The sequence below is a fragment of the Salvelinus fontinalis genome, chromosome 41 (genome assembly GCF_029448725.1).
Source record: "Salvelinus fontinalis isolate EN_2023a chromosome 41, ASM2944872v1, whole genome shotgun sequence".
Lineage (NCBI taxonomy): Eukaryota > Metazoa > Chordata > Actinopteri > Salmoniformes > Salmonidae > Salvelinus > Salvelinus fontinalis.
Window position 1 is genome coordinate 21,142,888 of NC_074705.1, and position 13,178 is coordinate 21,156,065.

At 43.8% G+C, this 13,178-nt stretch overlaps 1 protein-coding gene across 3 annotated transcripts in view; it reads right to left on the reverse strand.

Moving 5' to 3' along the window:
• Nucleotides 1-414: 414 nt before the first annotated feature.
• The window catches only part of LOC129840615 (zinc finger protein 385B-like), a 198,186-nt gene continuing 185,422 nt past the window's right edge, over nucleotides 415-13,178 (reverse strand). For all 3 annotated transcript variants that reach the window (XM_055908618.1, XM_055908621.1, XM_055908620.1), the window contains 5 exons: nucleotides 9,753-9,942; nucleotides 7,935-8,249; nucleotides 7,538-7,719; nucleotides 6,622-6,729; nucleotides 415-5,073 (listed from right to left, as the gene is read on the reverse strand). In XM_055908618.1, coding sequence (XP_055764593.1) covers nucleotides 4,861-5,073; nucleotides 6,622-6,729; nucleotides 7,538-7,719; nucleotides 7,935-8,249; nucleotides 9,753-9,942 — 1,008 coding nt within the window. In that variant the 3' untranslated portion in view covers nucleotides 415-4,860. The remainder of the gene's footprint in view (nucleotides 5,074-6,621; nucleotides 6,730-7,537; nucleotides 7,720-7,934; nucleotides 8,250-9,752; nucleotides 9,943-13,178) is intronic.

Genomic DNA, 13,178 nt, shown 5'->3' on the forward strand with positions numbered 1-13,178 from the left:
CTATACGGTATGACATTTTTACACTCACATAGGGCCAATATTGAAAAAACCTTGTTTGCACCCGATGCAAACATGTATATTCAAATCGGAATTAAACATTGAGGACAGAGCAAAACAAGTAAAATAACAGTTAGGAGAAAGAATACAACAAAAGTAAATTGTAAATGATGCAGTTTCATGTTTTAGCATTGTTTTTGGTGTTTTATCACTTGTTGACAAAAACGGTTGCAATTTTGCACCTGATGCAAATGCTTAGTAAATCTTCATATATCTTGCCTTGACATTTGTGTCAAGCAAATAGGACAAAAGAGGAAAAATAAGACCAATCATCCAATTTTGTGTTCCATTGCACCTGATAAGTGGGTAATAATGATGGTAGTTTAATTGATGATCTCCTCCCATTCAGAGCCTACATTTCCGAAACACAGTTTTATTTATTTCTAATTACACTCAAATTCAGGCATGATCATACTGTAATCACGATTAAAGCATTGTTAATGTGCAGTAAAAAACAACAACATTGAGGTGGTTGTGAAACAAATATATTATTTTTTTGAAATACTTTCAATGTATACTTTTTCCTCATACATACATCTTATACACATCAAGTCCCCACATCCTCACAAATAACCTCTGTTTTCTCATCTGAGCAGTGTAAATGACTTAATATTCTAGAAATACCCATGTATGGTGCCTATAAACTAAAAGCAATTTTTTAGGTTAACACACCATATTACAAATCCCACTGTGGACCCATAGAGGCACAGTGCCTTAAGAAATTATTCACACCCCTTGACTTTTTCCACATATTGTTGTGTTACAGCCAGAATTGAACATGTATTAAATTTGTCACTGGCCTACGTACAATACCCCATAATGTCAAAGTGGAATTATGTTTTTAGAGCTTTTTACAAAAATAATTTTTATGAAAAGCTGAAATGTATTGAGTCGATAAGTATTCAACCCCTTTGTTATGGCAAGACTAAATAAATTCAGGAGTACAAATCTGCTTAACAAGTCCCAATAAGTTGCATGGACTCTGTGTGCAATAATAGTGTTTAACATGATTTTTGCAAGACTACCTAATCTCTATACCCCACACATACAATTATCTGTAAGATCCCTCAGTCAAGAATTGAATTTCAAACACAGATTCAACCACAAAGACCAGGGAAAAGCAGACATTGAATATCCCTTTGAGCATGGTGAAGTTATTAATTACACTTTGGATGGTGTATCAATACACCCAGTCACTACAAAGATACAGGTGGCCTTCCTAACTCAGTTGCAGGAGAGGAAGGATACCGCTCAAGGATTTCATCATGACGCCAATGGTCACTTTAAAACAGTTACAGAGTTTAATGGCTGTGATAGGAGAAAACCGAGGATGGATCAACATTGTAGTTACTGCACAATACTAACCTAATTGACAGAGTGAAAAGAAGGAAGCCTGTACAGAATAAAATCTTCCAAAACATGCATCCTGTTTACAATAAGGCACTAAAGTAAACCTGCAAACAATTTGGCAAAGAAATTAACTTTTTGTCCAGAATACAAAGCATTACGTTTGGGGCAAATCCAATACAACACATCACTGAATACCACTCTCCATATATTCAAGCAAAGTTGTGGCTGAATGATGCTATGGGTATGCTTGTCATCGGCAAGGACTAGGGAGTGTTTAGGATGAAAATAAATGGAATAGAGCTAAGCACAGGAAAAATTCTAGAGGGAAACCTGGTTCAGTCTGCTTTCCAAAAGACACTGGGAACAAATTCGCCTTTCGCCTTTCAGCAGCCTTAAAACACAAGGCCAAATATACACTGGAGTTGCTTACCAAGACGACATTGAATGTTCCTAAGTGGCCTAGTTTCAGTTATGACTTAAAAATACTTGAAAATGGCTGTACAATCCAGGTGTGCAAAGCTCTTAGAGACTTACCCAGAAAGACTCACAGCTGTAATTGCTGCCAAAGTTGATTCTAGCATGTTTTGCCTCAGGGGGTTGAATACTTACAGTTGAAGTCGGAAGTTTACATACACTTATGTTGGAGTCATTAAAACTCATTTTTTAACCACTCCACACATTTCTTGTTAAGAAACTATAGTTTTGGCAAGTCGGTTAGGACATCTACTTTGTGCATGACACAAGTAATTTTTCCAACAATTGTTTACAGACAGATTATTTCACTTATAATTCACTGTATCACAATTCCGGTGGGGCAGAAATTTACATACACTAAGTTGACTGTGCCTTTAAACAGCTTGGAAAATTCCAGAAAATGATGTCTTTAGAAGCTTCAAACGCAGTGCCCTTTTGCTTGATATCATGGGAAAATCAAAATAAATCAGCCAAAACCCCAGAAAAAAAATGGTAGACCTCCACAGGTCTGGTTCATCCTTGGGAGCAATTTCCAAATGCCTGAAGGTACCACGTTCATCTGTACAAACAATAGTATGCAAGTATAAACACCATGGGACCAGGTAGCTGCCATACCGCTCAGCAAGGAAGAGCCACTGCTACAAAACCACTATAAAAAAGCCAGACTACGGTTTGCAACTGCACATGGGGACAAAGATTGTACTTTTTGGAAAAATGTCCTCTGGTCTGATGAAACACAAATAGAACTGTTTGGCCATAATGACCATCATTATGTTTGGAGGAAAAAGCTTGCAAGCCGAAAAACACCATCCCAACCGTGAAGCACGGGGGTGGCAGCATCATGTTGTGGGGGTGCTTTGCTGCAGGAGGGACTGGTGCACTTCACAAGATAGATGGCATCATGAGGCAGGAAAATGATGTGGATATAAAGCAACATCTCAAGACATCAGTCAGGAAGTTAAAGCTTGGTTGCAAATGGGTCTTCCAAATGGACAATGACCCCAAGCATACTTTCAAAGTTCTGGAAAAATGGCTCAAGGACAACAAAGTCAAGGTAATGAAGTGACCATCACAAAGCCCTGACCTCAATCCTATAGACAATTTGTGGGCAGAACTGAAAAGGTGAGGAGGTCTACAAACCTGACTCAGTTACACCAGCTCTATCTGAAGGAATGGGCCAAAATTGACCCAACTTATTGTGGGAAGCTTGTGGAAGGCTACCTGAAACTTTTGACCCAGGTTAATTTAAACAATTTAAAGGCAATGCTACCAAATACTAATTGAGTGTATGTATACTTCTGACCCATTGGGAATGCGATGAAATAAATAAAAGCTGAAATAAATAATTCTCTCTACTATTATTCTGACATTTCACATTACCACTTAAAACCACTTAAAATAAAGTGGTGATCCTAACTGACCTAAGACAGGGAATTTTTACTAGGATTAAATGTCAGGAATTGTGAAAAACGGAGTTTAAATGTATTTGGCTAAGGTGTATGTACACTGCCAACTTCAACTGTATCTCATCAATAATTATTATTGTTTTATTTTTCATTAATAGTTTTACAAATGTCCCCAAAAAATATCCACTTTCACATTACATTTTGTGTAGATCGTTATCAAAAATGACAATTAAATCCATTTTAATCCCATTTTCTAACACAACAAAATGTGGAAATAGTCAAGGGGTGTGAAGGCATACCTTCCAAAGAATTCCTATGGATAAACATCTAGCCTCCTTCTATTTTAATCAACTCTGTTTGACGGTGTCCATATTAGGACAGCCTAAGTCCTGCTAAGATTGAAACAAGTCCTGCTGAGAATGAGGGTGTCATAATATGGACACCATACAGGTTAAATCTTGCTGTTGTTGCCGCGGTTAAAATCGTACACAATATCGCTTAAAATGTGGTGACAATAGTTAAAAACTTCTTGCATAGCAAAGGACATCACTGTTTCATCCAGAGATGGCAGTTTTTCAATTTTGATCCTAAGCACAATTCCCTACTTAAAGGAGCACAACAATAACATTCATATCTCGTTTCTTGATTTTAAAAAAAGTTTAAAGCAGTATTTCCAAACTCTCCAAACCACAATGTATGCATAAACTCTATTTCTAGTACTCTCTCTACAATACTACCTAACATAGTTTTGTGTATACTGTACACGTATCTTAAAACTCTGTACATTATTGCATTAAGGGGTCACAATACAGTGCCCTGACAAAAACATTGACATCACATAGAAATCAAAGGCCCATGACGTCCCTGCCAGACAACAGGCAGGTCAACATTAATGTGCAATTCTCCATTTTGTCTTTGGAAAAACAAACAGTTGTTTATCTTATAATAACACTGAAATTGAAGGACCGAAGGAAAACATCCCAGATTTTGCAGGGATGTTTGTTGTGACTTTGAAAGAGTTAATCGCAGCTGGTGTCAGTTGTTCAGCCCACAAGAGTTGAGGTCAATCATGGCACTGTATCCCATAGCTTTCTCCACCATACAAACACTGGAGACAAGCTAGCCCCCATCATCGGTCTAAAACAACACAGCACTTCCTCTGCTGTCCAGCACTACCACAAATTCACACCGATCATGTGTAAGGTGAGATTGAAAGAAGTCCTGACACTGAGGCTGTCCTAATAGGACACCGTACATGTGACTGGTGTTGTCCTTACATTGTGCCGAGAAACCGCGGTAATTCAAGTCAATCAGGGTGTAGACAGTTCAATGCTCCCCTCGGTTAAGGTTCAGCAGGTTTAGGAGAAACATGTTGTCGGGTCAAGCTCCGTAATCCTGACTGCCCCAGTGTGAACGTTGCCATGGTAACACCTCTCATACACATCTCAGAGCTCTCTGAGGAACAGTTTGACACCAACCACTTGTGACTCTGAGGCTGTCATAATATGGACCCTGTGCACACAAAGCTGGACCTCCCTCTGTGCTCAGGTGGTCGGGATGAGGGGTTCAAAGGTCAATATGGGGCGAAGAGGATGGACCCTCCTGTTGGCCGGATAGGGCCAGGAGCCGCTCGCAGGAAAGAGGGTGGGAGGGCGACTTTCTGGAAGATGGAGGTGTTGGGCCGCGGGTGGAGGGAGATGGAGGGTATTGTGGTGGGGATGAACGGGCTGGAGAGGAAAGCCTGAGACAGGGGCTTCACAAGGTCCTTCTGGAATGCGAGTTTAGCCTGAGGGGAAGAGAACAACTCCATGAGACACAACAATTCACATGGGGTAAGGTGTGTAATGCTATCCAATTCTATAATTGACTGATTAGTCAACAAATAAATCTGTAAACTAATCCATCAGAGAGACTACTCTAGCCTCTCTGCTCAAACAGACTACCCATAGGCAATGTGTAATATCAATTAAAAGAGAACAGCCACCGGGTGAGATAATACAGTTAATTTTGTACATTGTCAACTGAATTAATAAAGATATAATCTCAGGACATTATCTCAGGATACTGGATATTATTAGTTGCTATTCTCTTTTCGTCTGGAAACATAGTGTATATATACTGAGTATATATACACTGTGTAAGGGAGTGCGTAATTGGCGGCAGGAGAGCAAAACTTTATAGTTTTATTCATAAAACCACCGGTAACCAGAACCACAAACAAACGGGTACAAAACCCGTCGCGCACCAGAGAAAACGTGCACATGCACTTACAATAAACAATGCCGCACAAAGACATGGGGGGAACAGAGGGTTAAATACACAACATGTAAAGAAGGAAATTGAGACCAGGTGTGTGAGAAGACAAGACAAATGGAAAATGAAAAGTGGATCAATGATGGCTAGAAGACCGGCGACGCCGACCGCCGCCCGAACAAGGAGAGGAACCGACTTCGGCGGAAGTCAGACTGACCAGACCGAAAAGGTGAATCGAGGTGAAAACTATGATACCTTATTGATGTCACTTGTTAAATCTACTTCAATCAGTGTAGATGAAGGGGAGTAGACCGGTTAAAGAAGGATTTTTAAGCCTTGAGATTATTGAGACATGGATTGTGTGTGTGTGCCATTCAGAGGGTGAATGTGCAGACAAAATATTTAAGGGCCTTTGGACGGTGTATGGTAGTACGTGCCAGGCGCACCGGTTTGAGTGTGTCAAGAACTGCAACACTGCTGGGTTTTTCACACACAACAGTTTCCCATGTGTAACAAGAATGGAACCACCCAAAAGACATCCAGCCAACTTGACACAACTGTCGGAAGCATTGGAGTCAACATGGGCTAGCATCCCTATGGAACGCTTTCGACACCTTGTAGAGGCCATGCCCTGCCGAATTGAGGTTGTTCTGAGGGCAAAAGGAAGATGGAAAGGTGGAAGGTGGAATATTAGGAAGGTGGAAAGGAAATAGCTAGTCAGTTGAACAACTGAATGCATTCAACTGAAATATGTCTTCCACATTTAACCCAACCCCTCTGAGTCAGAGAGGTGCGGGGGGCTGCCTTAATCAACATCCACGTCATCGGCGCCCGGAGAAAAGTGGGTTAACTGCCTTGCTCAGGGGCAGAATGACAGACTGCCCCTGAGCAAGGCAGTTAACCCACTTTTCTCCGGGCACCTTGTCAACTTGGGGATTTGATCCAGCAACCTGTCGGTCACAGGCCAACGCTCCTACCCACCAGGCTACCTGCCGTGTTCTTAATGTTTTGTGCACTCAGTGTAGATTTGACAAATCTCCACCAAAACTGAGAAAAATGATTGATGATAATACTGCCTTACTTCTAGTGTGGTGGTGGCGGTGCTGTGTTGCTGCTTGCTGTAAGGACTGTATTTGGGCTTCAAGGGTTTCCCGGCCACTCGGTCTTTGTGCCTCCGACTGGAAATGTGCTGAAACAAGTACAAAAAAGGGTTGACATTAGTCCTGTTGGCGCATTAAATATTACCTTTCAAAGTCGTTCATACTCAGTGTATATACAAACTCAATATGGCCGATGTAAGCAAATCACTAAACTGGCACTGTTTTCGTATTTCTTCAGAGCTAATCAGTTTGATCTAGTTGTAACCTTTCATTGTAGAACATATCTCAGGGATGGGAAGCTCTGGTCTTACAGGGTCGCAGTATGTGCAGGCTTTTATTCCAGCCCAGTACTAACCCATGGCTGATTGAAATAATACATTCTAAATCAAGACTAGTTTATCAGGTTCTCTCAACATTTGGAACAAAAGCCTGCACATACTGCGGCCATCCAGAAAATGACAACCCATGCCTTAGGCCTATTCATTATAAATGTGAAGTTATTAACTGCTAATTTTGGTGGAGATTCACATAATTACACTGTCATAGTACCTGTGGGAGAAAAATACAAAAGCCACCCGCCTAGTGTTTGACTCATGGAGGCCATATTCCATGAATTAGAGACTTCATATGATCATCTTTGCAAGATGATAGGCATTTCAAATGTAATTTGACTACACAAGCAATGACATGGCACATACACAAAAAGTTGTACAAATAACAAACTATACCGCGGTACAGGATTTTGTGACAAAGACAGTGTTGTGTTGCACACACACTGAGGCAATTGTTCTCCCAACTCAATCCACTTGTTGTACAGAGGTAAAATGTATTATTTTGGATTTGTGATCAATTCAATTAATAAATGCTGAGATTGTCTGTAATTGTCTATTTCTTTACCTGTTTGAGCTGGATCTCTGAGTTGACGTGGACATCACAGATTTCGCAGTGGAACGTCTTGTTCTGCAGGCCTGAGCCTTTGGTGATGGTGGCCTGGACCTTGAGCTTAGCCCCTGGCCTGGGATAGGCTTTGATGGGCCCTGCTCCATCCCTCGCATCCAGCATCGTTTTGTGCTTGGAACCTGGTAAGGATGTGGAATAACGAGCAAGCAAATTAAAGAGGCTATTCGTCACGTTTAAAGGGTGCTCTTGAGCCAAAAGGAGCACATCCCATAGATGGACAGAAATTACACCTCCCCAGACAATAAATGTATCATTACATTATATGTACAGTATGTGAACCATAGCCAAATTTTCACGTGAACAATTAGCAACTAGTAGATTCCATTTAGCCGACCTGTGTTGTGAGCCTCAAGCTGGGAGAGGGAGTTGACGGCTACTTTGCATAACGAACAGTAGAGAAGCTTCTTGGCCTTCTCCTCCTCTGATTCGTCGGAGTGCTTGCATGGGGCGGGGGCAGCAGGCACAGCAGGCACCGGGGTTGGTTTAGTGAGTGTGGGCTTTGGCATCTCTGGGGCCGGACTGGCAGGTGTGGGCTCACACAGAGGTTTACACAGGATAGATGAGGGCGCCAATGCCAGGCCAGAAGCTGGGGAAAACGATTTTGAAGACGCCATGGTGTAGAGATTGTTCGGATATAACCCTTTTTTAACTGAAAATCAAACAGACACAACAGTTGAACCACCTCATAACCCACTTAACACAGTGTTGTGCTACAGAGTTAGTACGTATGGGGATTGGGCTTTTTCTGTGTGTGTGTTTTATTAGATAGGACACTAGCTCGAAACCACGCTTGCACTGATACAGTGGCTGTATTCTGGAGGCAGCTGCTTAGACCGCTTGACCACGACAAGCCACAGAATTGGGCATTGATACATGCAATCTGTGATCAATTGAATGAATGCGATGAGAGCCTTTTCTCTCTCAAACTAGTCTGAATTGCACGTATCAAAAGGTATTAAACTAGTCTGAATTACATGTCTGTAAGGTATCGATACATGCCGTTAGACTCCCTCTATGGTTTTTATCTAACCTTAATCCAACCTAACGTCATCTGACCTCCATCTGTTCAGGATTGATGAGTCAGAGAGCATTTCCACAGCTGCTGTCAAGCAGTGCTCTGGGTCGTGCAAATAGGGGTACGCTGTAGCAAAACGAAAAACACCATTTCAGGTATTACCTCCACATTTTGGACCAATTTCTTCCTTTTCATGCCTATGAATTAGCCAGTAAATTTGAGCTGACCTGCGGAGGAACAGGCCGTACACATGACGATGGTGCTTTTTTTAAAAAAAAATTTTTTTACAGGCAATCTGCAATTGGTACATAAATTAATGATATATGTATCCATTGATTCTCTGAGAATAGACAGTAACTTCTGAATGCCACATGAGCTTAATTCAACTGTCGTGACCCATCAGAACCCAAAATATAAGCTTGTTTTACTCCATTGTTTGTAAACAATGTAACTGTTGATGGCCACTTTGCCTATAATGCTGATATCATGGATGGTCATTCCCTGCACCCATAGCTTTGTCTATGAATTTGCAGGTGCTTACATTTCTCCAGCCCCATCCCTAAGCTGCGGCGGGGTTAAACTTATTCACAACATACCTTGCTCATATCGATATCGCAACAAATGATTGATATTGGGACCCGGCACTACTTGTCCAGCACGAATACATCTATCACTAAACCCAGCAACAGCCCAGGTGGTAGCGTAGCCTACCAGTCCCAACTCAGACCAATGGGTATGCAATCCAACACCACTTTGAAAGGTCAGTGACTTTAGCAATCCAACTCAGCACATTGACGTAGGCACCGCATTCAAATGACCCTGACGCATGTTCACGAGCTCCTCTGAGCTGAGGCCTCACAATAACACACAGAGAAGCGAATACACACACTCACAAACACACTTAACATCATCGCAAGTCCAAACGCCTGAGACAAAGACCAATAAGAAAACGGCTGTATAGAGCATGCAGCATAAATATTCGGAGTAGACAATGGCCTGTCCCAAATGGTACACTATTCCCTATATAGTGCGCTACCTTTGACCAGAGCCCACATAGGGCTCTAGTCAAAAGTAATGCACTATGTAGGGAATAGGGTGCCATTTGGAACTCAGCCTTAAACAAGAGGAGCTATTAACCTGGTTGTTCAGAGCTGCAGGCAGTGAGAGCGATACTGGAGGAGGAAGAGGAGGTGGTGGAGGATATGAATCTCTTTCCTCTGTCCTGGCTGGGTGTGCTGTTGTTTTTCAGGGTCTTATGTTTAGGGGTCTCCTGCGCTTTGAGCTTCTTGGCATGTTTGCTGCCTTTGTAGTGCGCATCGGCTTGGCTCTACAAAGGGGAAGAAATGAACTGTTCCGTCAGGCTCATTTCTAACACAGAGATTACCGCCACACACACGCACACGCACACACACACATTTACATTTACATTTACATTTAAGTCATTTAGCAGACGCTCTTATCCAGAGCGACTTACAAATTGGTGCATTCACCTTATGATATCCAGTGGAACAACCACTTTACAATAGTGCATCTAACTCTTTTAAGGGGGGGGGTTAGAAGGATTACTTTATCCTATCCTAGGTATTCCTTAAAGAGGTGGGGTTTCAGGTGTCTCCGGAAGGTGGTGATTGACTCCGCTGACCTGGCGTCGTGAGGGAGTTTGTTCCACCATTGGGGTGCCAGAGCAGCGAACAGTTTTGACTGGGCTGAGCAGGAACTGTACTTCCTCAGAGGTAGGGAGGCGAGCAGGCCAGAGGTGGATGAACGCAGTGCCCTTGTTTGGGTGTAGGGCCTGATCAGAGCCTGAAGGTACGGAGGTGCCGTTCCCCTCACAGCTCCGTAGGCAAGCACCATGGTCTTGTAGCGGATGCGAGCTTCAACTGGAAGCCAGTGGAGAGAGCGGAGGAGCGGGGTGACGTGAGAGAACTTGGGAAAGTTGAACACCAGACGGGCTGCGGCGTTCTGGATGAGTTGTAGGGGTTTAATGGCACAGGCAGGGAGCCCAGCCAACAGCGAGTTGCAGTAATCCAGACGGGAGATGACAAGTGCCTGGATTAGGACCTGCGCCGCTTCCTGCGTGAGGCAGGGTCGTACTCTGCGAATGTTGTAGAGCATGAACCTACAGGAACGGGTCACCGCCTTGATGTTAGTTGAGAACGACAGGGTGTTGTCCAGGATCACGCCAAGGTTCTTAGCACTCTGGGAGGAGGACACAATGGAGTTGTCAACCGTGATGGCGAGATCATGGAACGGGCAGTCCTTCCCCGGGAGGAAGAGCAGCTCCGTCTTGCCGAGGTTCAGCTTGAGGTGGTGATCCGTCATCCACACTGATATGTCTGCCAGACATGCAGAGATGCGATTCACCACCTGGTTATCAGAGGGGGGAAAGAGAAGATTAATTGTGTGTCGTCTGCATAGCAATGATAGGAGAGACCATGTGAGGATATGACAGAGCCAAGTGACTTGGTGTATAGCGAGAATAGGAGAGGGCCTAGAACAGAGCCCTGGGGGACACCAGTGGTGAGAGCACGTGGTGCGGAGACAGATTCTCGCCACGCCACCTGGTAGAAGCGACCTGTCAGGTAGGACGCAATCCAAGTGTGGGCCGCGCCGGAGATGCCCAGCTCGGAGAGGGTGGAGAGGAGGATCTGATGGTTCACAGTATCAAAGGCAGCCCATAGGTCTAGAAGGATGAGAGCAGAGGAGAGAGAGTTAGCTTTAGCAGTGCGGAGCGCCTCCGTGACACAGAGAAGAGCAGTCTCAGTTGAATGACTAGTCTTGAAACCTGACTGATTTGGATCAAGAAGGTCATTCTGAGAGAGATAGCAGGAGAGCTGGCCAAGGACGGCACGTTCAAGAGTTTTGGAGAGAAAAGAAAGAAGGGATACTGGTCTGTAGTTGTTGACATCGGAGGGATCGAGTGTAGGTTTTTTCAGAAGGGGTGCAACTCTCGCTCTCTTGAAGACGGAAGGGACGTAGCCAGCGGTCAAGGATGAGTTGATGAGCGGGGTGAGGTAAGGGAGGAGGTCTCCGGAAATGGTCTGGAGAAGAGAGGAGGGGATAGGGTCAAGCGGGCAGGTTGTTGGGCGGCCGGCCGTCACAAGACGCGAGATTTCATCTGGAGAGAGAGGGGAGAAAGAGGTCAAAGCACAGGGTAGGGCAGTGTGAGCAGAACCAGCGGTGTCGTTTGACTTAGCAAACGAGGATCGGATGTCGTCGACCTTCTTTTCAAAATGGTTGACGAAGTCATCAGCAGAGAGGGAGGAGGGGGGAGGAGGGGGAGGAGGATTCAGGAGGGAGGAGAAGGTGGCAAAGAGCTTCCTAGGGTTAGAGGCACACACACACACACACACACACACACACACACACACACACACACACACACACACACACACACGCAGACCAAGGGCTGTTAATGTGACCTTATTACCGCCACACCAGCAGTCACGATCATGATGACCACAGTCAAATTCCACGTGACGGTAACTAGTAGCCTATCAGACTTGTAGCCTACCAGACTTGCTAACTGGCTGGTATTAGGGACTCTATTGTCCCACTCATCACTCAAAAATATTTATTAAACTCTTCATGAGAGCCCATGAGCTCATGTTGCACAACAATTCTATAGGCTATGTAATTGTGTGAGAAAACAGAGTTTTGATGGCCTCTATTAAAAAGAGGATGATCCCATCAGCTTTCTATAGGCTAGGCCTACTATATTTATTTATCAACTGTCCTAATATTAAGCACATTGCTTTGCTTTACAACAGGAGTATAGCCTACCTGGCTGGCATGAAAATGAACCACGTGTCACGCTGGCATGAATGATTCGGGCGACAGACGCAGGAATGCGTAATGGGGTTTTTATTTAGCCCAAATTACGGTGTGCCGCGAACAAACACGTAACAAAAACACAGGGTTGAAATCCAAACAAAAGAGCGAGCAGTACCTCGAATAAATACACACGCGCACAATGATGAACACACGGGACGAGACCCGTAATCATCTGCGCAATCCACAAGGGCACGAAAGCCCAAAACACACAGCACAGGTACTCACACGCACCAATGGACATTGTAACAATAATCAACCCCATCATGGTGAACAAAGGGCACATATATACAAATACAATCGGTGGGAATAGGGGCCAGGTGTGCGCAATGAAAGTTCTGGAGGGATCCGTGACACCACGGGAAAAGCATCCTCCATTCGCTATTTAAGTGCATAGATGATATATTCTTTTCCCCATGCCCCTGCTCCGAGACAGGTGCATGATAATGGTCCATTCTAAATCAAAACTCATTCCACACATATATTATTTAGTATATGTAAAGACAACATTAAATTAAGAATAGTCTGATAGGTGACAATATTGGTCTATCACTTGTGAATTATATTGTAACGACCCTGGGTTTATAAGCGCGGAAATCGACTCTGCCGCTGGAGCATGCTTTTGCGGCACAATCGATAGCGTGCCGGACCTCGGGCTAGAAGGTCGAGGGTTCGAGACCTGCTCCCTGCTGTTTCATTATATTGGTGTCGGAAGTGATCGAACCTTGCATC